Genomic DNA, 26,381 nt, shown 5'->3' on the forward strand with positions numbered 1-26,381 from the left:
CTTAAAGGAGGGGGGCAGGAGGGTCAGAGTCAGAGAAAGAGATGTGAGGATGGAAGCAGAGGTCGAAGTGATGCCATCGCAGGAAGGGTCCACACGCCATGGAACACAGGTCACCTCCAGAAACTGGCAAAGCCCAGGGAACAGATTCTCCCCGGAACCTCCAAGGAACCAGCTCTGCCAGCACCTGAATATTAGGGGTTCACAAGGCTCACGTTGAACTTCTGCCCATCAGCACTATAAGAGGATAATTTGTGCTGTTCTAAGCCACTGAGTTCGTGGTCACTGGTTGCAGCAGCCCCAGGACACTTGTACGACACCCAAGAGAAACGTGGTCACCCGTTCACCAGAGTACTTGGCTGTGAAGGTTCAGAGCAGCTTTACGGATAATAGAAACGACCCAAATGTCCTCAACAGGCAAAGGGATAAGCAGAGCGTGCTACATCCATACGATGGAGTACTACACAGCACTGAAAAAGAACAGGCTCTTGATATGCCCAACAACACGGAGGAATTCACCTCATAGATGAAATGTTGCGTGAGAGACACTGACCCCAGGCCCCACACCAGCCAATGCCAGCCTAGGAACAGCCCACGGTTGTGCAAAACCACTCAGGGGCTGGATGTCAGAGGAGTGGTGCCGAGGGGACGCGAGGAAGCCTTCTGGGTGTTGGGATGTTTCAATTTCAGATTGAAATTCACCACACTGTAGCATCGAGATGGGCACTTTATGTACTTCAACTCGGAAACCGTGAACAACCTCAGGAAATGAGCCTCTGGTCTCACCTTGCATGCCCCAGTGATGGGGAGCTCACTACCTAGTGAGGAAAGCTGCTGGGCTGTGAAGGGAGGCTTCCTGGCAGGAGGCTCTTCCTCTCCTGAGCCCGTAACCTGCTTCTGGCCTCCTCCTCCCTCTGCTGCCAGCTCGGCCTCGGGGTCCCTCACTCTAGTCCTGCAGACACGGTCAGGCTCCACGACCCTCAGAGAGATCAGCCTTCTCTGGATCAGGGCTTCTTTCCGTCCTCCCCTGCTTCAGGCGAGAGCTGCCCGGAGTGAGGCAGGGCCCAGGCCCCTGGGGTCCCAGCAGACACTCGGCCTGCCGTCACCCGCTGTCCGTCACCTACTCCGGGAGTTTGGGTTCACGCTTCTGCTAAGTGGGGACCTCGTGAGGCTCCCAGGAAGCAGAGCGTGTGAGAGCGCCTCGCCCGCAGAAGGCGCTCAGGGCACGGATGTCCTGTGAAGTGGGCGGGGCAAGCGTTTCACAAAGGGGACGTTAGAGACCCTCTAGGAAATTTTTATTTTGCCTTTAGCAAGACAGCTTGTTGGTCCTCTAGACGGATGAAGAGGGGCAGTGATCCCAGTGCAGAAGGAGGGGCTGAGCAGGGGAAGGTGCGTGCGTGTGTGTGTGTGTGTCGGTGTGGGATGTCTGGGTGTGTGATGTCAACAGTGTCTCTGTGTGTGGTGCGTGTGTATGTGTGGTGTGTGTATGTGTGTGTGCATGTGTGTGTGCATGTGTGTGTGTCGGTGTGGGATGTCTGGGTGTGTGATGTCAACAGTGTCTCTGTGTGTGGCGCGTGCGTATGTGTGTGTGTGTGTGTGTGTGGTGTGTGTGTATGTGTGTGTGCGTGTGTGTGTGTGTCGGTGTGGGATGTCTGGGTGTGTGATGTCAGCAGTGTCTCTGTGTGTGGCGCGTGTGTATGTGTGTGATGTGTGTGTATGTGTGGCGTGTGTGTATGTGTGTGTGCGTGTGTGTGTGTGTCGGTGTGGGATGTCTGGGTGTGTGATGTCAACAGTGTCTCTGTGTGTGGCGCGTGTGTATGTGTGGTGTGTGTGTATGTGTGTGTGTGCATGTGTGTGGCGTGTGTGTATGTGTGTGCGCTGGGGAGGCTTTGGGCTAACTGAGTCCCCCTTGAGACCTGGCACCGTGGAGGTGCTCCCAGCAGAGTGTAAAGAGCCCGACCGTGGAATCAGGTTGCTTCTCACTGGCTGCTTGACTTCGAATGTGCCAGCGACCTCTCAGAACCTTAGTTTCCACATCCGTAAAATGGCCAGAAAACACCTGTCCTGAGAGGCCGTGGTGCAGGTGAGACGGGCAGCGCTCTCCCAAGTGCCCCTCGCACCCCAGCTGTGGGTCACCGGGTCTCCAGGAGAAACGAGAGACCATCAAAACAAAGGTCTTGTTTGTGGACAAATTAGAATGATTTGGGGTCATAAGGCACTGCTTCATTTTAAAGAATCCAACGTGAAACCTCACTTTCTTCCTGAAGAGAGAAGCCAGCTGCGTAAAAGGCCAGGCGGATGGGAAGGAGAGGTGATGCCTTTGGGAGTCAGACAAGCCGTCGCCTCCATGTGTTTGCAGGAGCCGCTGACTGTGTTGCGGGACGGACACGGGCATCGTGGGAGCGGCGGGCAGAGGGCAGGGCATTCGGTCCTGGCATCTGAGGCTGACCCCGCCGCTCCAGGATCACCCCGTCCTCAGGCCTTCTGGGTTCCATCTGCCTCAGGGGCTGCTCCTACCCAGACTCCTTTGCCGACGTCCCCTGGTCCCTTCCCACACACGTCATCCTCTCCCCAGGTGACTTCCTGGCCCCTGCACGACATGATTCTGTGACAAGCCCCCTTGGCCAAGTCCAAGCTGGGATTCAACCCAGGTTTTCCTCCGAGCTCCTCCCCGACTTGTGTGCGGCACCGACATCACCCCATCCACGCTCACAGGCACCTCAGACAGCAGACACTCCACAAGGCTGATCCCCAAAGCCACGCCTGCCCCTGGGTCCCCACCTTGGAAAAATCCCACCAGCAACTCCCCAGTGGCTCAGGCCAGAGTCCGGGACACGGTCTTTGGAGCCCCTCACCCCCACCCAATCCACCAGCTGGTCCTGTGGGCTGTCTGCTTCCTTCTCTGCTCCTGCCACAACCCAGCCTGCAAGACAGTGCCAGCCTCTGCTGGACGGCCAGCTCCCTTCCCCACTCCCTGCCAGGGGGAGCTTTGAAAAAGGCACCTGTCCCTCCCCTGGAGGGCTTCCCTGGTCCCGGGATCAGGAAGCCCACCCCTCACCATGGCCCTGCACATCAGACACCCCCTGCAACTCCCATCCCTCCCCTCCTGTGCTCCCCTTTCTCCCCACACTCCTGCACCTCGACTTTCCTTCTGGTGCATGAATGCACTGGCTCTCTCTGCCTCAGTGCCTTTGCACATGCCACTCCGGGGCCTGGAATGTTCCCCGATCCCACCTCAATCTCCTCCAACCTCAGCAGCTCACTCTTTTCCATCCTAAAGGTCTCAGCTGCCCAGAGAGGCAGGAGCAAAATACAGAGGGCCATGAATGCCGAGCAGAGGGCCTGTCCTTATCCTGGAGGCCACGGGAGCCTCAGAAAGGCTTATGGCTGAGGAGGGCTGCCCAGGTGCCTCTGCAGATGCAGGGCTGAAGGCTGCTGTGGCGGGTGGCGGGAAATAGAGGAGGGGTCTGTGGGGAGCTGTGCCTGGCTCTGGGGGCATCATTGTTCAAGCCCAGCATGTACCCTTCCTGCCCGTACCCTTTACTCTTCTGCCTGGTGGCATTTCCCATGGAGCTCTGGGTCTTTAAACCTCTACATCCTAAAGGTTAATTTTTAATGTTGCTTTGGTAAATATTTGACGCTGTTGCTTCCACAGGCGCTCTGCATCCTACATTAATGCCATAAGGTGCTCCAGAGTCTGTCCTTTTCATCTGCAGCTTCTGTCCATAACTCCCCCCTCCTCCTGCTCTACAGAAAAACTCTCTCTCTTTGCTTCCTGCTACGAACTTTTCAAAGCGCTTTCCACATCCGTTCTTGTCCCCTATCGGCGTCTCCATCAGCCAGGTAGAAGGTCAGAAAGGTTCTAAGTTGAAAGGCACCATCGAAGCATTCTGTCCCTTCCCTCGACTTACACGAGGGGACAGTAAAGCTTGGGGAGGCACAAGGCTGCCCAAGGTTAAACAGCAAGCCAGTGGTAGAGGGGGTTGAACGAGCAGCTGTGACTCCCAGCCCAGGTTCTGCTCTGGGCCCTGGGATCCCCAGTAGGACTCAGATCGTCCTTGTTCTTGCTTGGTGCAGTGGGGACAGATGTGACAACAGACCACGTGGTCCTGGCTGTGATGGGAGCGTGGAGCAGGGGAAGAAATCCTCCAGAGGATGGAGGGAGGCGAGTGACCTGAGCAAGGCTTTGAGGGGTGAGTAGGAGCTCGTGGGGAGCTGGGGTAGGGAACCCAGTGAGGCCAGGCTTGCGTGAGCGTCTCATGGGCAGAGATGGAGTCTGATCCGTTCTGTGTCCTCAGCCCTGGCCCGGGGCCCAGGCTTTGGTCCCAAATCTCTGGAAAATTAACGTGCCTCCTTGCTCTGGGGAGTTTGCACCTTGCCCGTGGCCATCCGTGGCTCCTGGTCCCCTGGCCCTGGCACCTTCCATGCCTCTATGCTCCCTCAGTCTGGGCGCTGACCTGGCCCCGTTCCTACTTTACTGCACCCCTGGCGGCCTCAGGTGCCCTGGCCCCTCCCCGCCGCCCTTCCCGCTGCCCTAGGGTCAGGACAGAGGTGGCAGGAGGGTGCTGAGGCTCGGGCCAGGGACACACCCAAGCGTATGAACGTGCACACAACACACACATCCACACACACACGCTACACACGTGCGCACACACTATGCCCAAACTACACCCCTGCACTTCACACGCACACACACCCTCAACACGCACTGTATGCTACACAGACACACTACACCCACACTGCGCCACAAGCCACACGCAGACTGCACCCGCCCACCCACGATGTACACACACACCCCGGTCTTGGCCTTTCCAGGGAGGAGGCCGTCTCTCGAGGGCAACGTGTCGTGAGTCCGCCAGCCCTCCTGGGGCCTCCCTCTGCCCACCCGGCTCACACCTGGCCCTCCTGGCGCCTGCATCTCTGCATCTCTCACGATGCATGTTCCCCCTTTACACGCCCCTCCCCCCCACAGCCCCCGCCCCGCCTCTCCTCTCATGTGTCCTTCTGGGCTGTGGCCACACGCGTGTCACCCACGTCAGACCCCACAGTGGTCCTTGGCGCCTCCCCACATCCACTCACTCCGTAGGTCCCACCTAGTCCACCTCCAAGATACTTCCGAATCGGTCCATTGCTCTCCGTCACCACCCCCCAGCCTCTACCATCCTGGCCTCTTCCCTGGGGCACAGCAGCGGCCTACCCTCGGCCTCCCTGCCTCCACTCCCGCCTCCTACTGGAAGCCCTGCCCGGGCCACGGATGGGGGAGCTCCCACCAAACTCCCATCAGACCAAGTCGCCTAATGCTGAAAGCCCTCCGCCCACCCCACGTTTTCCTTAAACTCACAGACACGCTCCCTCCCGTCACGAGGCCGCCAGCTGTGAGTCCCATCATCAGCTGGAACAGTGGCTTTTCATGAAGAAGTGGGCAAGTCTCCATCAATGCACACAGCCACGGGGGCACAGCTGGAGGTGAGAGACGTGACCCCTGGAGTCGTGTAAGTGATGGTGCCGGTCAGGGTCACAGGGACACAGTCGCTGGGGTGCTATTGTAGCGACTGGTGTGTCCACACTTGGGGGCAGGGAAGGTCCAGAAAGGGGCGTCAAAGGCTCGGAGGAGGGTCACTCAGAGGTGCTGGACGGGAGAAGGGGGCCCATTTGCAGGGGGGCTGGGAGCCAAGTGACAGCCGGGGGGCCTGGATGCATAGAAGGCTCTGGCATTCCACCCGCTCCCCAGGACGTGTCTGCGGCATCTGCCGGCCTGGGGGCAGCGGTCGGGAAGGAGGGCTGGACACAGACGGTAAAGCTGAAGACAGATGGGGGTCCCAGGGCGCCTCAGCAGCTGTGTCTCCCTGGCTCTGAGACCACCAGGGCCGGGGATGGCTGTCTCCAGCCTCCCAAATTTCAGACAACTCTAGCCGGCCTCACCAGGGAGTGGGCTCTGGGATGTGAAGACCCCAGGGTGACCAGGCCACAACAGGACAAGCCAGCACCACATCCCCCTGCCTCGTCTGTTTGGACGAGTTGTGACGTAAACCCTCGGCAAACTCCAGCTGAGCAGGGGGCATTTGGCAGGGAGCTCTTTTCCCACCCACAAAGTGAGCAGAGACAAGGAAAGGGGGTACTTCGGGGGTCTTTCCTATGAGTGGGGTGCTGGATGAGGTCCTCTGCACACCCTCTCAGATTCCGTCTTCACTATCCACCCCCCTGCCAGGTGGAGGTTATTTGCTCCCCCACCATTGTCTACGCTGCAGCTCAGAGAGGTAAAGCAATTTGCCCAAGGATGCACAGCTGGGCAGCCCAGAACCTGGTGCCAGCGCAGCCCAGGGGACTCCCGGGATGCAGCACCCAGAGATTCCCAAAGCCATGCTCCCGGAACCCAGGGCAGGATGGAACCACTCCCAGATCTCGCGGCCAAAGTGATCTGGCAGCGGGCTCTCCCCAGCACCCTGTGGGTGCCTTAGAAACAACCGGAAGACCACCCTGGAAGGCGCTGAGGAGGAGGGGGGAGGGGGTGCCCTCTTGGCCCACAGGCAAGTGCAGGTTTCCATCGTTCCGACGGGGCTGGAATGCTCACATCGGGAGACATTTGCTGCACCAACGAGCATCTATTCTCGGAAGCAAATATTTTAGCAGCTAAAGCCAGAGTGTTAATGGCGGGGATGGGGGAGCAGGATAAAGAAGGAAAGCTTCCGTGGTCCCCCCTGACCCACATGGAGATAAATTCCTTCTTCCCCTGCCCTGATCTGGGAGCTGGGCCTGGGAAGAACCCTTGAAATAAAGGGTCTGGGGGAACATAACAGTCGTAAGCCCAAACCCGACTTCCCTCCCTGGTGACCCTGCTTTCTCTGGTTACACCTGCTGCAGCCCAGAGGGCGATTCTATGGAATTCCTGTCAGATTGCCATAAAGGAGCATCCTCCTTTCTTGGGGGTAATGATCCCCGAGATTCGCCCAGGCCTTCATGGAAACATCTCTTTGTTAATTGCTCAGGCGAGCTGGCATCTTTGTTTGCACAGTAGCTACCGCAGTTACTGGGTTACGGAATTTTAATTGATTTCAAACTTGGGAGCTGGGTGGGCCGTGTGGGTCTCCTCCAGGCTGGGTGGCCAGGTGCAAGGGCAGGATTGCAGGAGCCCCTCCCAGGGTTTGAGCGGCCGCCTGGCAGTGTGCCCCCGGGAATGGGAGCGCCACGGGGCTGATCTCCTGCTCTGTGCCAGACTCCTAGTGGGCACCATCTCCGTCCTCCTGATGCCCCCGTTTTCACAGACAAGCAAACAGGCTTGGCAGGAGCGAGTGACTGGCCCAAGGTCACAGGGCCTGTGGATCTGGTTGGCTGGACCCAAGGCCCTCACTCCCACCTCCCCACCCCTGCCCTGGCTGAGCTGCATCCTGGGCCCAGAGACAGTGGGTCTAGTTCGTTCTGGAAATGCCTTTTCAGTGATTTTCCCAAAACCTTCCCTGAGGTCTATTCTCCCTGTGGCTGAATACCTTGATTTTCCAGGCAACGCAAGTGGAGGGCCAGGATCGATTTCTTGCCCATCACCGGCCAGCGCTCCTTGCGGGCAGGGCTGATCCTGTCTCACCTTTCTACCCCCAGCACTTAGCACAGCCGTGACCTAGTGCTGACCTTGGATAAGTGAGGGAGGTAAGTGTGCCCGGGCTGCAGCTGCACAACAATGCGGACTGTTTCAGGGAAGGAGGAGCAGGATGGAGCCGGAGGGTTTGCAAAGGGACGTCCGAGCTGTTTCCTCGGGGTCTGAGACCCAGACGTGTGACAGGGAGGGCTGACCAGGCTCTCTGCCTTCTCACGCCCCCTGCTTTCTCCGTGCCCAGAAGAACCAGGACCTGGAAAGGGTGGATGCATCTCCCTCCAGCTTGCTTCTTGTCCCAGCTACTGCTGCCCGGGACGCCTGCCTACGGGTGTCCCAGGGAACGCCGGGACCCTGCTTTCACAAGCACCTAAGAACATGTTTGCTTCTCCACAGTACGGGGCAGACCACTGGGGCAGGCAGATCTGAGCCATGTATAGCGATGAGCTGGTGAACATTTAATGACCTGTTCTCCAGCGGGGAGCCCTGATTTGTAGCATTTGCTGCCCATGTCCATGGTGTAAATACTGCCAATATGACGTAGCTGACTGCAGAGCTGGGGAGAGATGGGTGGTAGCCACCATCATGCGCGTTTGCATCACACAGATACAACAGACCTCAAACCTCAAGAGCATAGAAAGTAGCCGATGTAGCCATGCAATTAGGAAGTGAAGAGTTTCAAGTATCTGTTACCTTTGTGTTTAATAAAATTTATTTAATTGGAAGTTTATAACAGTGAATTTTTATAGTGGTTTAACTACGGGCTCTGAAAATTTCTCAGAATTTAACTATCAGTGCTGCTGCGGCGGCCCCCAGCAACCCTTGGATACATTTACGGATTTGTTTTATGTGTATTAGGAAAAATGTAACTTGTTTTTAAATGGAAGTATAGTTGATTTACAATGTTGTGTTAATTTCTGCTGTACAGCAAAGTGATTCAGTTATACATATATATTCTTTTTCATATTCTTTTCCATCATGGTTTATCACAGGATATTGGATAGAGTTCCCTGTGCTCTGCAGTAGGACCTTACTGTTTATTTTATATATAGTAGTGGTATCTGCTAATCCCAAACTCCTAACTTACCCCTCCCCACCCCTTTCCCTTTTGGTAACCAGAAGTTTGTTTTCTATGTCTGTGAGTCTGTTTCTGTTTCATAAATAAGTCCATTTGTGTTGTATTTTAGATTCCACATATAAGTGATATCATATGGTATTTGTCTTTCTCTTTCTGACTTACTACACTTAGTGTGATAATCTCTAGGTCCATCCATGTTGCTGCAAATGGCATTATTTCATTCTTTTTTATGGCTGAGTAGTATTGCATTGCATACATATACCACATCTTCTTTATCCATTCCTCTGACTGTGGACACTTAGGTGGCTTCCATGTCTTGGCTGTTGTAATTAGTGTTGCCATGAACATTGGGGTGCATGTATTTTTTGAATTAGAGTTTTAGTCTTTTCCGGGTATATGCCCAGGAGTGGGATTGCTGGATCGTATGGTAGGTCTATTTTTAGTTTTCTGAGGAACCTCTATACTGTTCTCCATAGTGGCTGCACCAATTTACATTCCCACCAATAGTGTAGGAGGGTTCCCTGGAAATATGTAAAGGTATGATTGCTTAGAGCAAGTCTGAGTTTTCTAACAAAAAAAAAAGGCTTGATTTAAGATCAATTAAAAATGTGGTAAGTAAATAGTACAGGGAGAGAGATACACAGTCAAGACGAACACCTAGCAGCTGAAGTTTGGGAAAGAAATGTTGTTGATGGAAATGGCTTCAATTATCACCTGTCTTGGGGGCACAGTAAAATAAGTGGGCAACCCACAGGAGAGGAAATACAACTAATTAACAGATGAAAGGAAAGGTGTTCAACCTCACTAATAATCAAAAAAAATGCAAACCCCTGTGCTGGAGAGGGGGCTGTGAAATGAGCAACCTCAGAAGATGCTGGTGGGTGACAGTCCCTTTGGGAGTGAGGCTGGCACCTATATAAAGAACCATAACACTGTCACATCCTTAGACTCAATAATTTGCCGGCCTGGAATCTATCCAGAGGGAATAATTCAGAAAAGGGAAAACCATAAACACTTAAAGGTGTTTGTTGCCACCCCTGATTTTCTGGAGTATGTGCCTCCCCTGCAATGTTTTTTGTCACAGTAAAAAAAACTGTAAGCCGTACAAATGCCTTGTTGTAGGGGAATGGCTAAATTAACGCCAGCATATGGAACCTGGGCTACTCGGGAGCTGCTAAAACGATATTTAGAAAAATTAAGTCAAAACCACAGGACAATGGCTAATTTAATGTTAGGTGAATAAAATTAGAATGCAGAATGATGTGTACAGTCATTCCCCGGCCATAACCATGGGGGATACATCCCAAGACCCCCAGTGGGTACTTGAAACTTCAGAGAGAACCAAACCCTACGTATATTATGTTTTCTTCTATACGTACATACCTGTGATAAAGTTTAATTTAGAAATTAGGCACAATAAGTATAATAAGGCACATTTAACAACAATGACTACTAATAAAATGGAACAATTAGAACAATACACTGTAATAAAAGTTATGTGAGAGTGGTCTCTCTCTCTCTCTCTCAAAATACCTTATTGTACAAATTTAATGCCTTTTCCATCTTAATGAAGCACTTATGAGGCACTGTGGCCGTTACTTTTGCAGTTTGAGGTGTGACAGCAAAACTATCAAATTTCTTTTTCCTTTTTCACGGCGTCACGGGTAGAAGATTCGTTCTTGCCGTAGATCTTAGCAAGATCTTGGCTATTTTTCTTTCCACCCTGAGAACTTTCATCCTTTCACTTAAAGGATCCACTTTGTGGCTTCCCTTTGGCACAACTGACTTGTCAGCATCACTGCACTTGCTCCGAGAGGCCGTATTTAAGTAGATAAGGGTAACTTGAACACAAGCTCTGTGACACCACAACTGCCCATCTGATAACCAAGAGGGTTACTAAGTGACTGATGGACGGGACACCCTGGACAATGGGATGTTTCACATCTGGGGCGAGATGGATTGAGATTTTATCACGCTACTCAGAATGGTGTGCAATTTAAAACGTATGAATTCTTTATTTCTGGAATCTTCCATTTAATATTTTCAGATCGAGGTTGACCGCAGGCAACTGAAACCCGGTAAAGTGAAACTTTGGATAAGGGGGAAACACTGTACGTCATTATTGGAAGAGTGGAAAAGCACGTGCATGAGAAAGCTGAAAATGCAAAACACCTGTGCGTGTTGGGGGGTTCTGTGGCTTCTCTTGTCTACTTCTACTCTTTGCACTAATAACACACCAATAATTACAACGAGCATTTACGGAGGCCCCTATCACACGCCGGGCCCTGTTCTAATCCTCGCAGTCGCCCCGCAGGGTTGGTCTACTGGTCCATTTTACAGATGGGAAAACTGAGGCTCAGAGAAGTGAAATAATTTGCCTGAGGTTCCCCACTAGCAAGTGGAGGCACCCTCTGAACCCCAGGTCGGTACTGCGTCCAGATCAGAGAGGGCTTGGTCTGCCGGCGCCTGGAGCCCCAGACCTCATGCTCTTTCGGAGGACCCTCAGGGTCCTGCCCCAGGGGTGGGTAAGGCCTGACTTGCACAGGGAGCCTGTCCTCAGGTCCAGCATGGGGCTGGGTGCTTCGTGAGCACCAGCTCAGGGTGTAGCTCTCACAGCAGGAGAAGTACCGGGGAGACCCTGCTTCCCATTCCAAGAATGTGGGCTTTGGAGTCAGCTAGACCTGGGTGTGAATTCTGCCTCAGCAGCTGTGCAGCTCTGGGAAAGTTGCTAGCTCTCGCTGAGGCTCCGTTTCCTCCTCCATGCACGGAGTTCAGGGTGGCCAAGCTAGGGACGTGAACTGGCACCGTCTGCTGCAGCCGCTTAGCTCACCAGTTCCTCAGTAAATGGGAGCTCCTTTTATGAACAATAATGATGCAATCCACTCATCGGTCTGACATTTACTCGGTGCCTAATACGTGCCAGGCTCCGGGCAGAAGAAGATGCATTCACTCAACACTTACTTATGGAGCGCCTAGCCTACTTCTAGGTGCTGGGGGCACGGCTGGGCACAAGACAGACCAATCCCAGCTCTCCCGGGATTCCTTACAGCAGAGGAGACAGCAGACAAGAAAGCAAACACAACAGAGGTGGTGAGCTCCATGTAGAAACCGAAAGAGAAATAGGGGGAGTAGAGGGGGATGGTGGGGTGGGAAGGCTGTTGCTATCATATAAACCTTGGCCAGGGAGGGCCTCTTGGAGGAGGTGACATCTGGGCAGGAACCTGGTGGAAGAGAGAGAGAGCAAGCCATGCAACTATCTGGGAGGAGAGCTTTTCAGGCAGGGGGAGTGGCAGGTGCAAAGGCCCTGAGGTAGGGGTGAGCTTGGCAAGCTCCGGGAGCCGCAGGGAGGCCAGTGTGGCTGATCACGTGGGGGAGAGGAGGACAGAGGGGCTGGGGAGGGGCGTCAGGTCAAGCTGTGAGCCAGTGAGAGAATTTTCTCCCCCAGTGAGACAGGCATCGGTGGGTTCTGATTCACATTTGAAAGGGATCGTTCTGCCGCTGCATGTGGTTGGGGGGCGGGGGGGGGGGCGGTTGGGAGGCAGAGGATAGAAGCAGGAAGAGAATTAGGAGGCGTTGTCTCGACCCTGGTGGGAAGATGGACTGGAATGGTTGGTCTTGGGAGAGGGGTGCGGAGGGAGGGTTCTGGGCTCGTTCAGGTATCGCTCACAGGACGTGTGAAACGGGAAAGAGAGGGTGGGGTCAGCTTGGCTCCGGCGGGAGGGGGCGGGGGTCCCAGGATGTGCTGGTCTGTCGGCCGTGTCTACTGAACATCCGGGTGAGTCTGGAGTCGGGGGAGACGCGGGTGGAGACAGACCTGGGGTCAGGTACAGGGGGACAAGACTGTAACTGTGGGCCGGGTGGGGTTCCCGGGGCGGGGGGTGGAGATGGGAAAAAGAGGCTCAAGGAGGGGCCCTCCAGTGTCTAAGGCTGCAGACACGAGGAGGGAGCAGTGACGTGGACTGAGGTGGGGCCAGTGAGAGGCCGGGAGCTATGATGGGGTAGTGCCCAGGACCCGGGGCTCCCCAGGGCTCCTCACTTTTCCTCAGCCTTTTCCCTCCTCTGGGACGTTGCCAAGCTGCTCTCTCTGCCCTTTCTCCACTTCCAGAAAACTCCTACTCATCCAGTGAAACCCTTCCTTGTGTTGATCACTGTCTGGTACTCAGCCGAAAGGGCTGTGGACCCTGGGGACAGCCGACTGCCATCTTCAACACTGCAGAAAGCCTGCCACACCTCGATGTGATGCCGGGGAGAGATGAACAACATTTGTACAGCAGTTTCTATATGTCAGGCTCTTCCCACGTCTCATTTAGCCAGACAGCACCTTGTGAGGCTGATTTAATCACCCTGCTTTCCAGGTGAGGGCAGTTCAGCTAAATCATGTGCTGGAGGTCCTCTGGCCACCAAGAAACAGGGGAGCAAGATTTGAACCCAGGTCTGCCAGCCTCCAAGAGCCTCTGCCCCTCACCACTCTGCTTCCTGCCTGTAAAAAAATAGAGTTTCGTCGCAGGTGGAGTTGTTCGAACACAGGCAGCTGGATTCGGAGGAGTGAGCCCTCCATCACTGGGTAGCACACGCCTGGGCAGGGATGGGCAGGGGGTTTCAGCGCCAACACCAGAAACCCTCTCGTCCTGGAGGCCGAGGGACCGGGGCACGAGAAGAGCGATGCTCTGAGAGGTGGGAGGTCAGAAGCCCCCAGGTAGCCAGAGACAAGGAAGTGGGTCATGGAGTGACGGACCATCTCTCAAGGCACGATGAATGCAGCCATTAAAGCACTGCTCATGAAAAGTTCTCAATAACGCGGGCAGCTCGCCATGACATAATGTTGAATTAAAAACCCCAGACACACAATTTTCTGGGCGAACGCAACAGCTATAAAGCGAAATGATGTGCTGACGACAAGAGAGGGCTGGAGGGGAGGAGGGGCCGCGTTTGGTGGTGTGGCCATTTGGTCCCTTGCTCGCGTGCTCTCCACTGAGCATGGGCAATTTTATGGTGGAAAATTTGGCATGAGAAGAAAGGAAACTGTCACGGCTACTTGGTGGAGGGCTGAGGTGGAGGAAATAATAATCAAGACCAGAGATAAGGGGCCCCATGCTCTGGCTCCAGGCGGCCCTGCCTCTCCACGCATCTCATCATCCCCTCCCAGAGAAGACCCTAAGCCTTGAGAGACAGGGAGGGGGCAGGGAGGGGGCGAGATGTTGCAGGAATTGCCCAGGTCACATGACTCAGGAGGGCAGCCGTGGGATTTGAACTCAGGACTGCCCCTCCAAACTGCCTCATCCACCCCCTTCCCTTCTGCTCCAATATCACAATTTACTCCTTGGTATGAGTGGGAAAATCCACCAGCATAGCCCCAGGTCCCTTTGAACGTGGACTGTTTGGTTCTTTTTTCTGGACCCTGGAGGCTGGCACTTTCAAGGGTTGGGGTCTCTGTTGGGGTTTATCGCCCTCGAGGAAGGGAGAGAGCAGAAAAAGAGAAGGCCTTGAGCACCAGAAGACTTTCTGGAGGGCGTTTCTGGCCTCTTGTGGAATATTATTAGCAAAGGGGGGTTCACTAGAAGAAGAATCTATCTGATAATTCTATCAGAGAAAAGAACCCTGAGTCGCACTCTGTTCCTGGACAGCTGCTCCCTTCGGAGACCTCGTGGGCCTGACCCCTCACCTGGGCCTTTGCATGTGCTGTTTTTCCTACCAGCAACACACTCCCGGCTTTTTCTTTTTTTTGCCTAACTCTTACTCATCCTTAAAGATCATTCCAGCCGCCACTTCCTCCAGGGAACTCTCCCTGATGCCCAGGATGGGCAGGTGTCTCCTCTGGGCTCCCTTTGATCAGATCTGATCACTCATTTCCTCTGTCTGCACCTGAGTCAGTCTGACTGTGTGTCCAGTTGCCCAACTCAGAGACTGGCGCAGGATAGGAGTGGGGGAGATCGGCTCCCATCCCTGCCCCTCTCTGGACCAGAACTGGACGCTATACCCCGTCTTCCTCCTGGCCCCTCCCCCTGCCCTTGGCCCTGCCCTGGCTGGAGCCTGCAGCAGGGAGCTGCTCCCTGCCCAAGCCTTCAGGGGCATGCAGAGGCCCTCAAGCTCTATCTCCTGACTCCTGCCTTCTCTCATCCGGCTCTCTGGCCAAGGGCACCAGGCTGAAGACCCGGGCCTGACAGCCTGGGGTGGAGCACAATGCCTGGGTTCAAGTGCTGAGTCTGCAGGTGACCAGCTGGGTGACCTTGGACCAGTTACCTAACCTCTCTGTGCCTTCGTTTTCTTGTCTGTAAAATGAGGATTTGTCAAATAAGTGTGTGGGAGCTGGGAGGGAGGCATTGAATCAAGCAAACGAAACCCTCATTCTTATGTTCCAGCGGGGCTGGGGCAGGAACATAGCACCCGGTCCGAGTGCTGGAACGACACCCGGCTGCACCCCTGCTCCAGGGTTGCTGTGATTTTAAATTCACTCCCCAGCACCAAACCCAAGCGCTCCCTCTTGGGCTAACTGCCCCGCCCCCGTACCCCCCATCCCGCTGCCGGCTCTTCTCCACTGAGAAGTCTGGCTTTCTGCCCTCTCCAGGGTAAGGAGGGACAGGCCAGCTGGTGAGGGATGGGGGGACACTCCCCAGGAATAGCATCAACGCTCCCTGCAGCCCTACTGTGTGCTCAGCCCTGGGCTGGGCCTTTCTGTGTGCCGTCCTTCACCTCTCATCACCATTGTCCAGAGTAGATACTGAGACTCAGAGAGGGTCAGCGGCTCACCTGAGGACACACAGCACGTGAGGCCTCTGGTGTGGACTTTCTGTCACCCCTCATCCCTCATGGTACCCCCTGGTTGTGGAGCATCACTAATGAACAAACACTCTCCTGGGTTTTCACCAAAGCCGTGTGAACAAGGTGAAAACAGGGAGAGCTGGCAGAGGGTGCCTTCCTGTGTCAACTAGGCTGGGTGGGAGGAAGCCAGGGCCCAGCCGGGAAGGACAGGGGTCGGAGGGGAAAGGGCCAGAGTGTCCTGATCCAGCTGGAAGCCCTAAGCATTTGAAACTCCAGCCCCACTTGGGACAGTCACTGTTTTCTGAATTCCGATCACGGAGGCCTCCTTGGTATTTGATGTGATGCCAAGGAAAGAAGATACCTGGTCCTCTCCCTTTGTCTCCTAATTTTCTGGAATTTCTCGCTGTTGGCTGGTGTCCCTGCAGAAACCGTACACCAGAAACTCTGGCCGCAGAGCCAGCAAAAAAGTGACGCCTGGGCTCTGCCAGGGGGGGAGGCTCTAGGGTTGGGTGAACTCCAGGGACCCCACGGGGAGGCACGGATGAGTTCTGCAATGAGCTGTGAGGGTTCTAGGTGGGGGAGGGAGGAGGTGGGAGAGTGATGGGCTGAGAGGGGAGCCCCCGAACGAACATCAGGAAAGAATGTCTGGTTCTCCCACACGAAATCTGCAAAAGTCACGTGATTTCAAGGGTCACTGGGGCCGTTTTTCAAGCTGCTCCCTTTGTCCGAGGTGACTTTTCCATTGTGTGCCAACCAGGTGACCTCCCCTTACCTCCTCAGGACTGGCGCAACATCGCCTCCTCTTCCAGGGAGCATGCCCTGACTCCTCCCTCCCCTGCAGTTCATCGTGGGCTCTTCTGGGTCCTCTGGGCACTTCATGTTACTGTGGCTGTTCTCTCAAGTGATGGGACACTTCCTTGCAAACAAGCCCCTCCCTGGCTGGAGGCTTTCTTGGCTGGCCAGGTGGACCAGGGGGAGCTGCTCCTCTACTGCCCAGGGGGCCAGGTAATTCAGCATCCCCCCTGGACTCCAGAGCCAGCCCCCCAGGCCTCCAGGGCTCCTTCTGCCAATCTGGGCCTTGAAGTCAGGCAGCCTGCCCTAGAGAAGCTTCCAGCTCTAACGGCCGCAGCTCTGTCCTCTAGTCAAGGGCTGGTCCCCAGACTGGCAGCATCAGCATCTCCCAGGAGCTTGTTTGCAAATGCGGAATCCCAGGCCCACCCCAGACCATGCACATCAGAATTTGCAAGTTTAACAGGACCCTGGGGGATTGAATACCCATTAAAGTTTGAGATACACAAACAACCCCCTTCCCAGGCCCAGTCAGGAATTTTCTCTTGGGAAGGCTTGGGGGCTGGGCAGCCTCCTGTCTCTCCTCCAGTCACCACCCCATCTAAGCCCTCTAGGCCTGACCAGGGACCCTGACCTCAGGGAAGGTTTTGAAGGATGAATAGGAGTTCCTCAGGGAGATGCGGAAGAAGAGCATTCTGGGAAGAGAATTGTGTGCAAAAGCAGGGAGGTGTGAATCAGCAAGAGCTGGAGGGGAACCAGGCCTTGAATGGAAGGTGTGAGGCAGGGATGAGGGATGAGGTGGGAGGGGAAGACTGCACAGCTTTCCTTGGTGGGGAAGATAGAAGCCCCTGTAGTCCTATCTTGCTGTGGGGTGTGAGGCTCTGAGGTTGGCAGGGGCTGTGGCAGTTGGCTCAGGGTTGTACTTAGTTCCGAGAGACTGTGGACTAGGGAGACCCTGGCTTAAGTCCATGGACTTACTGTGTGGCCGTGGGCAAGTCACTTAGCCTCTCTGGGCCTGTGTTTGCTCATCTGTAAAAGGGGATAGTAGAGCTGTGCAGCTCAGTTCCCAGGGTGGGAATTCCAAGGACCAAGGGAAATAATGATTGGCGGGGGGGAGGGCGTCTAAACTGTAAGTGTAACCGCGGTTCCCAGCGCTCGACCTGCTCCCGTGCATGCATCTTAGAGGGAGGTGAGCAGCAGCCCGAGGCTTCAGAGAGAGTGAGAGGCTGCGGAGGGCCTTGGGGGCCAGGTTAAGAGCTGAGACCCTCTCGGGGGGTGGGGAGGTGGGACAAACCAGAGGGAGTGAGGCAGGGACAACGGGGTCCTGAGAGGGCAGCCAGAACCTCCTCTGGTCCTGAGACCTCCCTGTGAGGTGAGGCTGTGATTGTCCCCATTTTACAGATGAGGAAACCGAGGCTCAGACAGGTCTTGAGGAGTCAAGCTGGGATTCAAAGCCAGATGTGTCCGACCTGGAGCCCCTGCTTGCTCCCCTGGGCCCGTAACAGGGACGATGACGCACACAAGCGTCGAGGCAGCTGGGATGACACCGTGCCTCGGGGACCCCTCTCCCTGAAGCTGCAGTGAGGATCCTGGGTAGTACCTGCAGCACCCCGGGCCACCTCCCTTTTCTCCTTTAGCTCCACTGCACGCCTAGGGGGGCTCTAACAATAAAGCACGCAGCCTGAGGGTTAGGGTGATGTGTCAGGGCTGACTCCAGCTCTGTTGCTGCTGTGTCCATCAGACAGCATTAGCTGAGCACCTACTATGTGCCCTGAACACCAGAGACAAGATGCCTGCGGTGGGCGTAGGTTCCAGCCCGGGGGAACCGTAGCACAATAATAGAGATGTGATTCACCAGGAGGTAGCCCTGGAGCTGGGGCAAAAAGAAAGTCAGGTGGAGGGAGAGGCAGGGGAGGGCGGCAGGAAGGGGGAGCACAGCCCGGAGTTGCCCTCCTGCCGCCTGGGAGCCGGCAGGGGTGCGACGAGGGCCGAGGTGAAACATTCCCTAAGCTCGGGAGAAAACCAGAGCGTGTCAAGTGAGCAAGGGAGACATTATGAGCAGAAAAGCAGGGCACCTTGTCACCACTTTCCGGGAGGCAATGAGCCACGGAGGTGCGGGCGCCAGGGGAGGCCGAGTCCGTGGGATTTTAGCAGAAAACTTTGCAGTCCGAGGTCATTGTGCTCTAAACGAAGGGAAAGCCAGCTTCTCCGTGAAATTAACTGAAAGCGGCTGCGCTTCATCCCCTCGGACCGCACCTCCCCACCCCCGGATCCAGGCCGGGTCCATAACTCAGTGACTGTGGGCTCCGAGGCAGGGGCACCACCATGCCATCCCGAGTGGTGATGCAGTTTGGGCCTGGCCCTGCCAGGCAGCAAGGAGATGGCATTTCCGGGGATGGGGATGGATGGAGTGTGGGTCTGCAGGGACCACGGAGGCAGGCACTGCTCTGAGATGCAGCGCCCCTGATGCGCGACCTCCGATACTGCTCTTGAAGTGGCAGCTTGGGGGCTGCCTCAGTCCTCGCGTCACCAGAGAAGCTTCTGATGAAGACGTTCCTTCCCCCTCCCGTGGAGGAGGCCGCCTCTCCAGAGGCTCTGCGAGTCTCAGCAGAGGCCATGGGCCCTGGGGTGGGACCCTGCATCAGTCTCCCCTTCTCCGGCTGACCTGGGCAAGTCAATGAACTCCTCCGAGCCCCCCAGTTTCCACATCTGAAAATGGGGCTCAACAGCCCTACAGAACAGGCGGCATGTGGCTGGCCTGTGTGGGGCACGGGGTGAATGCTGTTCCCGCCCCCCCAACCCTGGCAGGGCAGGACCCCCACCACCTTTATTTACCCAAACGTGAAATGACCTCAAGAATCGCCGGCACTTGAGGACCAGGTACCAGGCCTGTACAAGGATCAGCCCGTTTAATTCTCAGGATGATTATGACCCCTGGTGCTTACATGGGGAAACTGAGGCAGGGGCCGGTGGAACGGGCTGCCCAAGGTCGCAGAGCCTCCGAGTGGCACAGGTGGGCCTTGAACCTGGGCCGTCTGACTCCCGGCCCAGGCACACGTGCTGCTTCTGATAATATCGACAGTGATGATAGCGCTAGAAACATCCCCTTAGGAAGGCCGACGGCTTTATGGCTGAGCGGTGCCCACCTGGCTGACGGAGCCGGTGTGGGTGCCTGGCACATGGTCGGCACTGAGCAACGGCTACTGCCGTCCGCTTCCTGTCCTCCCATCTTGTTTCTTTCTGTGTCTCTGTGCCCTGAGCACCTGACACTGAGTAGGTCACTGCCGGCTGCCTGGAGGAGGGTGCAGGGAACAGCGCCCACAGCCTCCTTCGTGGGTTTCTGAGTGTTCGCTGAGCCCTGCTAGGTGCCTGGCCCCTCACAGGGCTCAGCTGGGGGCGCCGAGGCCAGCCCAGTCCACTGCCAGGCGTCCAGGTCTAGTACCTGCTCCCAGCCACCAGACCGGGCAGCTGCAGCATCCTTGGGTCTCCCCTCCGGGGTGCCTATGATAAGTTCCTGCCTCAGTCTCCCCTGGAGTCGTTCCGGGCTGGATCTTGGCTCCAGAATTCCCCATCGCCAAGTAAGGGCTCAAAACAGGCATATGGAGACCCCAGAAGAGGAAGGCACCTCGGGATGGGGACTCCAGGGACCAAGGTGCCGAGTGTGCATTTGCAGCCCGCTTCCTCCCCGGCCCCTCCTCCAAGAGGAAGAACTCTGGTCCTTCTCCCCAGGGAAGAAGCTGGGCCCTGGGCCAGGAATGGAGAAGCCTCCAGGAGCTGGAGAAGCCGAGATCATCCACCTAATACGGCAAGAGAGAGAGAGAGAGAGAGAGAGAGAGAGGAGGGAGGGAGGGAGAGAGGGAGAGAGAGAGAGAGAGAGGAGGGAGGGAGGGAGGGAGGGAGAGAGAGAGACAGAGGCCCTTGGGGAGCGGCTGAGGGGATCTGTGCTCAAGGAGACGCATCTCAGCGACGTGCGGCGGGGGGGGGGGGGGGGGGGGGGGTGGGGGGTGGGGGGCGGGGGGGGGATCCAGGTGACAATTGGTAGTAAAGCAGCGCAGGCGCTATAGCTCTTGTTCCGGGAGAAACACTGATTACAACCCTGCTGTCCCGACTCTCCACCCTCCCCCCACCCCCAGCTTGACATCACGCATGACCACACCCACCACCGCACCTGGTCCCAGACCTCTACCTGCCTGAGAAGCCCCATCTCCGCTCCTGTCCACAAGGCAAGGCTTGTTTAACCTCAGACTGCTGGGGCCCACGGCCTGGCTGTGCCCCTCATCCCGCCTGCGCCCCCCCAGCCTGTACCCCATCATCCTGTGACAGTTACCCAGGTCTTCACTTGCCCCGCTTGCTTCTGTGTCCCCAGCGCCCGGCACAGAGCCAGGGTGGGGTAGTGGCTGCTTGGGAAACTTCAGCCAAACCAAACAACGTCAGGGAAGACGGGTACACACTCGGGAAGGGGAGGGATTCCTGCCACCACAGAGGGCGGAGCTGGAAGCAAGGGGCAGCGGGGCAGGAGCTGGAGCCAGCTGTTCACCCCCCTCCACCCCATCACGTACTGACCCTACTGGCTGGGTTCCTCCAGAAAGCTCCGTGCTTCCAGCACTTGGCCCCCAGGGTCGTAGTGAGAATGAAGGCGTGCCAACAGGGCCCGGAACACGGCAAGTGCTCCGCAGATGTTGCTGGAACCATGGGCGCCCACCAGGAGGCCCAGCGAGTGAAGGTCTGCTCTGGTCTCAAAGTCCATCCCCTCTCCCTTCGGCTGGTAAAAGGAAGCCCAAGCAGGAAGTCCCCGGCCCAAGGTCACACAGAGCGTGGAGGGCAGGATGGGAGCTGGGCGGCACCTGGGGATCCCCTAACCCCCATCGCGTCCTGGCACGTTCCTGATGCTTGTTCTTGTACGGAGACTCATATGGTGATGGAAACCCCGTTCTGAGTCTGCCTCTATGAGAACCAGGACACAAAGAGGCTCTGAGCTCAGAAATGAAACCATCTGTACAGAGGGCAGAGCCCGTGGGCTGGGAGCCCAGCCTCTCATGAAGATGCCATGAACCCAGACTTCACGTGCAATGCCAACGAGCTTGCATGCCCCCTTCCCCTCCATAGCTGACGTCCTTAAACCCCATCTGGATCGCACAGCACAGGGCCTGGTACACAGGAGGTGCACGACGTGTGCAATATGGAAAGGGGGAGACCTCAGAGACAGGCAACGGTTAACAGCAAGGGACACTGAGAACTGTTAGGACCAGACGCAGCGACTCAGAAATGGACCAGCGCGGTCCCTTTCCGTGCAAGCAAACCACCCCGGGTTCTGCAGGCAGGACGGCAACAGCCCCTAAGGGCTGGCTCACATCACCGTCTTGTCAGGAACAGGGCAGGGTCTGGGGAGCACCTTCGTTTACATGGTAGATTCTCAGCTCTCAAAACGCTTGGGTCCTGGTAATGAAGTTTTCCAGTGGTTCTCAAACGGTAGCGCCTACAGGCATCACCCCCAGAGATTCCTGGTTAGGAGGCTGTGCCTGAGACCCAGGAATTTATTTTGACGAGCACCCCAGGTGTGTCTGCTGCGCGAGACTCACATCTCAGGAGACCACACCTCTGGGGCAGAGCCAACAGCTGTTTCATGGTCTGTAGCTTTGGGTGGGCTTGTGTGTCCCCTCCCCCCTCTGCAAGGGGAAGAGCAGCGTCTCCTCCACCCATCACCTCCACACCACCAGAAGCCTGCTCGGGGGCCCCGCCCAGAGGACCGGCTCAGTCCACATTTGTCCAGCCGAGCTGAGCAAGGCTGCGTCTTTGCCTCCTGCATGACCGTTGTGGCAAAGTGTATCTTATTAATTATTTAAGTCATTCATTATTGAAAAGGTCACTATCTGTTAGCTGCTTAAACGATCATGAACTAGCTTGGCTGCATCTCCTGCAAGGAAGGAGCAACGGTTAGCTGAGCACCTACTATGTGCCAGGCATTTTGTTTGATCCTCAGGACAATCCCAGGGTGGCGGGGGTGGGGGGTGGGTTCTCACTCTCCCCTGCTTCACCAGGATTGGAAGGTTAAGAGGGTGAAGGAGCTTGCCTGAAGTTACAGAGCTAATAACTGGCAGAGCTGGGACTTGAACCTGGGTTGGGTTCCTGCAAAACTCATGGCTTGGCAGGGATCACCGTGTTGTAGGTTTCTGCACTGGATCTTGCAGGCTGGGCTCAGTACTGTGATGTCCTGGGATGAGGTGCCCCGTGCCCTGTGTGCCCATGGCTGCAGCTCAGCCCCTGCAGAGCAGCTGAACCCCACACCCGAGCCCCGGACTTGAGCCCCTACACTCAGCCTGGCTCCTGCCAGGGGCTGATGACTGTTCTTGGCGCTGGCCAGTCACACGGTAGGTTCCTGCTTCAAAATGCACAGACCCCTCCTCTCTCCCTCCAGCTCTGCACCGCCCAGGGACGCCCAGGTTATGTTATTCTCTGCCTCCCACCAGACTGGAGATGGCTAGACATGAGAGTGGCAGTCTGTCCCTTTCCAGGAAATCATGAACTCGCCCCTGGGGCAGGGTAACCAGGCTCTGCTGGGATGGCCACCCTATAAGGCCAGCCGAGATCCCACCTCCCTGACCGGCTTCCTTCCCTTCCCCTGAGCCATCGCTGAGCAGCCTGCCTGCATCACCCTCAGATGCCTTTCTGCGACTCAACATACATGCACGATGGAGTCCAGTAATAAATATGCTTATTTTCAAATTTCATGCCAAGAAAAGCTTCTCCCTCAGCCCCCGACAGATCGACTTGCTTCCTTTGACCAGACTGTGAAAACTTGGGAAGCCATCCAATTTCCCTTTTTGCCTTGGCAGCTAGGAAACTCACAACTCCACTTCACGCTCAGTGGCAACAGCTCTCACGCCAGAATCTAAGCAAAATAAACTTGCAAGCTTTGTTTCTAAGCTCTGTTTCAACCTTTCATTTCGACTTTTCTGTCCAGGCACGCGTTGTTACCACGAGCCACTTCACATCTTTCTTGGCAAATAATATAAGCAAATCATCCGGTAATTGACAAGCCAAACACAGCAGCAATAATGATCTGGTATTTTCCAAGCTCGTCAAAGACAAGAGATCGCAGCCACTCACCAGGCAGACGAACCCTGGAAGCTCATCAGCGGTGGGCTGTGGCTGTCTCTCTGCAGCGTGTGGACGGCCTGGGGGGCTTGAGGCAGGGGACCCGGGGGAGGCTGGGACTGCAGGGCCGGCTGCTCTGGCCGGGGTGCCCGGGCAGGGTTCCCCCACCGCCTGGGGTCCTGTTTCATCCACCGTCCATGGATGCCCCACCGTGCCAGGTAAACCTTGCAAACGTCGTAGTTCATTGCCGAGTAATACAAAAGATCCAGGACGAGTAGCATCAACACGAAGAAGCCATAGATCCACACTCCCAACAAGGCGGTGTAGTTGCTGCGGGAAAACAGAGAGAGGCTGAGAGAGGCCGGGACAGCAGCCTCATCGAGGCTGGAGTTAATCGGGGGGGTTGATTAGAAAATGCGGCACGGAGGCTACTTCGGGGTCTCCGAGAGGAGGTGAACCCCTCTGGGGGGCAGGGGATCTTAGCTCCCTCTTGTCATGCCCACTCCCCACTTTCCTCTCCCCCACCTGTGTGCCCCTCCCAGATGCCTGCAATCCACTGCCCTCGGCCTGTCCCTCGAGCATCCCCTCCAAGGCCCCAAGTCCTTGGGCCGGGAGCCCAGGGGGCCTCACCCTGTTAGGCCCCCTGGAAGAAAATTTCCGCTGGGCATCTGGGGCTCTTGCGTTGTGGTGGCCCTTACTTTCACCTTCCTGCCCCCCCAGCATGGGCGCTACTCCCGGACCTGCCAGCTGTCTCCCGCAGGTACCTCCCGTTTGCCCCGCCTCCTGGCCTTGGCTTACGCCCCCACCCCCACCCCCACCCCCCCCACCCCCCCCACCCCCCGCCATCTAGGAGGCTCTCTTTCATCCCTCACCATCCCCTCCCCTCCCCATCTTTCTGGACCCAGGGCAAATGCAGGAAGTCTGGCGTCTGAGGACAAACTGACCCAAGTTCCTGCCCCTTGGCATCTACACTGGGCCACTTCACACCCCCAAGTTCTGCGTGGGACTCAGCCAGGGCGTCTCCCACCTGGGGCCCGCTCCCTTCCAGCCTGCGCCATCACGCTCCCTCCCTCGGAAGCCCAGGAGTCAGGGCATCAGCTCAGCTGCCCTCCCCACACCCCACGAACCAGACACTGGTGCATCTGCTCCACCAGCCACATGCCTTTCACACCCACCCTCAGGCCGCTCCCCGACAGCGCTCTCCACCAGGCACCCCCAGACTGCACGGCTGGGGGTCTCAGGGCCCCCTGACGTCGGTTCTTTAATTCCTTCACCCAGCATTTCCACGCTGAGGGCCAGTCTGCCCTCCAGAAGCAGAGATGATGGGGTTGGTTTTGAGCTGCAAATGCCCCTTAGTGAAGGGAAGCTGGCTGCCCCCTGAGGAGCTCACTGGGACACTGCGCCTTCTGCCCAGCCACCGCTTTCTGTGCCCCCACCGCCTTCCTTCCTCCCCAGCCTGACTCCCACTGCCTCTTGGAAACTGCTGGGCCCTTCCTCTGACCTGAGTGCCCCTCAAACCCTCCCCCCACCAGCCGGGTCCACGCTGGCAGGGTCCGGGTATATCCTCCCGCCCAGGCCAGGGTCTGAGTCTCTCCCGGGTGCCCAGGGAGGGCCATTTCCTGGCCTCACCACTGCAGGGGGCCAGCGGAGCTCCACACGGGGCTCGCCCGGGACTGCGGCTGTTTAAGGGACGGATTTATTAGTCACTCAAATGCCCCCTCCACCGGCTCCCTGCTGCGGCCATCTGTTCAGGTGGGTGTGAGCTGGCAGGCGGCAAAGACGAGGCAAAGCCAGTGTCCAGCCTCGCTGCCCCCTGGGGGGGACCCGCCCTGGCTCTCAGCAGACAGGCTCCCGGGTGTCCGGGGTCCCTCGAGAGGTACCTCTGGATGCTGTCTGAAGCTGCGGCGCACGGGTCTGGAGCCAGGAGGCCCTGCCTCTGGTTTCTCCTTGGCCTCACTTTGCCGTGTGGCCTGGGAGGATGCCCGTGTGTCTCTGGGTCTGGAGGAGATGATGTGAAGCCCCTCCCGGTCTCGGTTTCCAGACTCTGCATCTTCCCAGCTGGGTTCACCTGCTCAGCCTTGGCCACTGCAGTGAGATGGGCGTCCCTCCCCTCTGGGTCCTCCAGCCCCCTACCAGGGCTGGGCCCAGGCTGGGTGGGGAGGCTGACTTTTGCCCACACGTGCCCCCTGCCTGGAACGCCCTCCTTCCCCACACCGGCTGGGGGCTCCTCGAGGGGAGGTTCTGTGTGTCCCGCGAGCAGGCGCACACTGGCAGGTGCTTAGGACTTAGTATCCGCTTGAGGAACGAGTAACCCAACAATTCCGCATCACGGCACCTTGGATCCCTCTGCGGCTTCATCTCCAGCCACCACCTCCATGAGGCCCGCGGCCGTCCCAGGGGCTTGTTCATGCTAAGGTGTGAATGACTGCCTGCCAGCTCCCCCCACCGACCCAGCCCCCTGAGCTGCCTCATTTCAAGGGGAAGCTAGCTTCACCTGGAGATATCCAGGTGTGAATGCCGGCCAGGGAACAGGGGCCAGCAGCCCTGTCTGGCATGCCGAGGCAGGAGTCCACGTGGACGGGGAGGAGGGCCTGGCTTCGGCCCCTGGCATCCCTGCTTTCCCCAGCACCGCCTCTCCAACCTCCTCTGTTGCCCCCACAGAGTTGCTCTAAGCGTCAGGCTTTGCCTTGGTGGTTCCCATGGCGGCAGCCGCGGGCGCTGAGGGAGCCGGCGGGGCGGGAGAGGCAGGGGCTGCCACACTGAGAGAGGGAGTCCACGACGCCAGCTGGGGGTGGGAGCGGGACACGCCTGGGCCTAAACCATCAGGACTAAGAAATAATAACAGCTAGCAAAGCAGCAGCCGGTGGGCATTGCTCTAAGTGCTTTACACATATTAGCTCATCCGACGACACTCAAAACACACGTGGAAGGAAGCATTACCGCTATCGTCCCCATCCCCGAGATGGAAACTGAGGCTCAGAGGAATTCAGAGACTGTCTAAGAGCTCACAGCCATTAAGTGGCAGAGCCAGGATTTGAACCCAGCAATCCAGCTCCACGGTACACATTCCTAACCGCT

General features: G+C 56.8%; 1 protein-coding gene across 3 annotated transcripts in view; it reads right to left on the minus strand.

The window, feature by feature from the left end:
• Window positions 1–26,381, minus strand: part of SHISAL1 (shisa like 1) — an 82,041-nt gene that overhangs the window by 14,953 nt on the left and 40,707 nt on the right. For 2 of the 3 annotated variants that reach the window (XM_067698346.1, XM_067698345.1), the window contains exon 4: window positions 22,912–23,633. In XM_067698346.1, coding sequence (XP_067554447.1) covers window positions 23,312–23,633 — 322 coding nt within the window. In that variant the 3' untranslated portion in view covers window positions 22,912–23,311. Of the gene's footprint in view, window positions 1–22,911; window positions 23,634–26,381 lie in introns of those variants that run through there. The other variant, XM_067698347.1, reaches the window with a different exon arrangement.

The sequence above is a fragment of the Pseudorca crassidens genome, chromosome 11, assembly GCF_039906515.1.
Source record: "Pseudorca crassidens isolate mPseCra1 chromosome 11, mPseCra1.hap1, whole genome shotgun sequence".
Classification (NCBI taxonomy): domain Eukaryota; kingdom Metazoa; phylum Chordata; class Mammalia; order Artiodactyla; family Delphinidae; genus Pseudorca; species Pseudorca crassidens.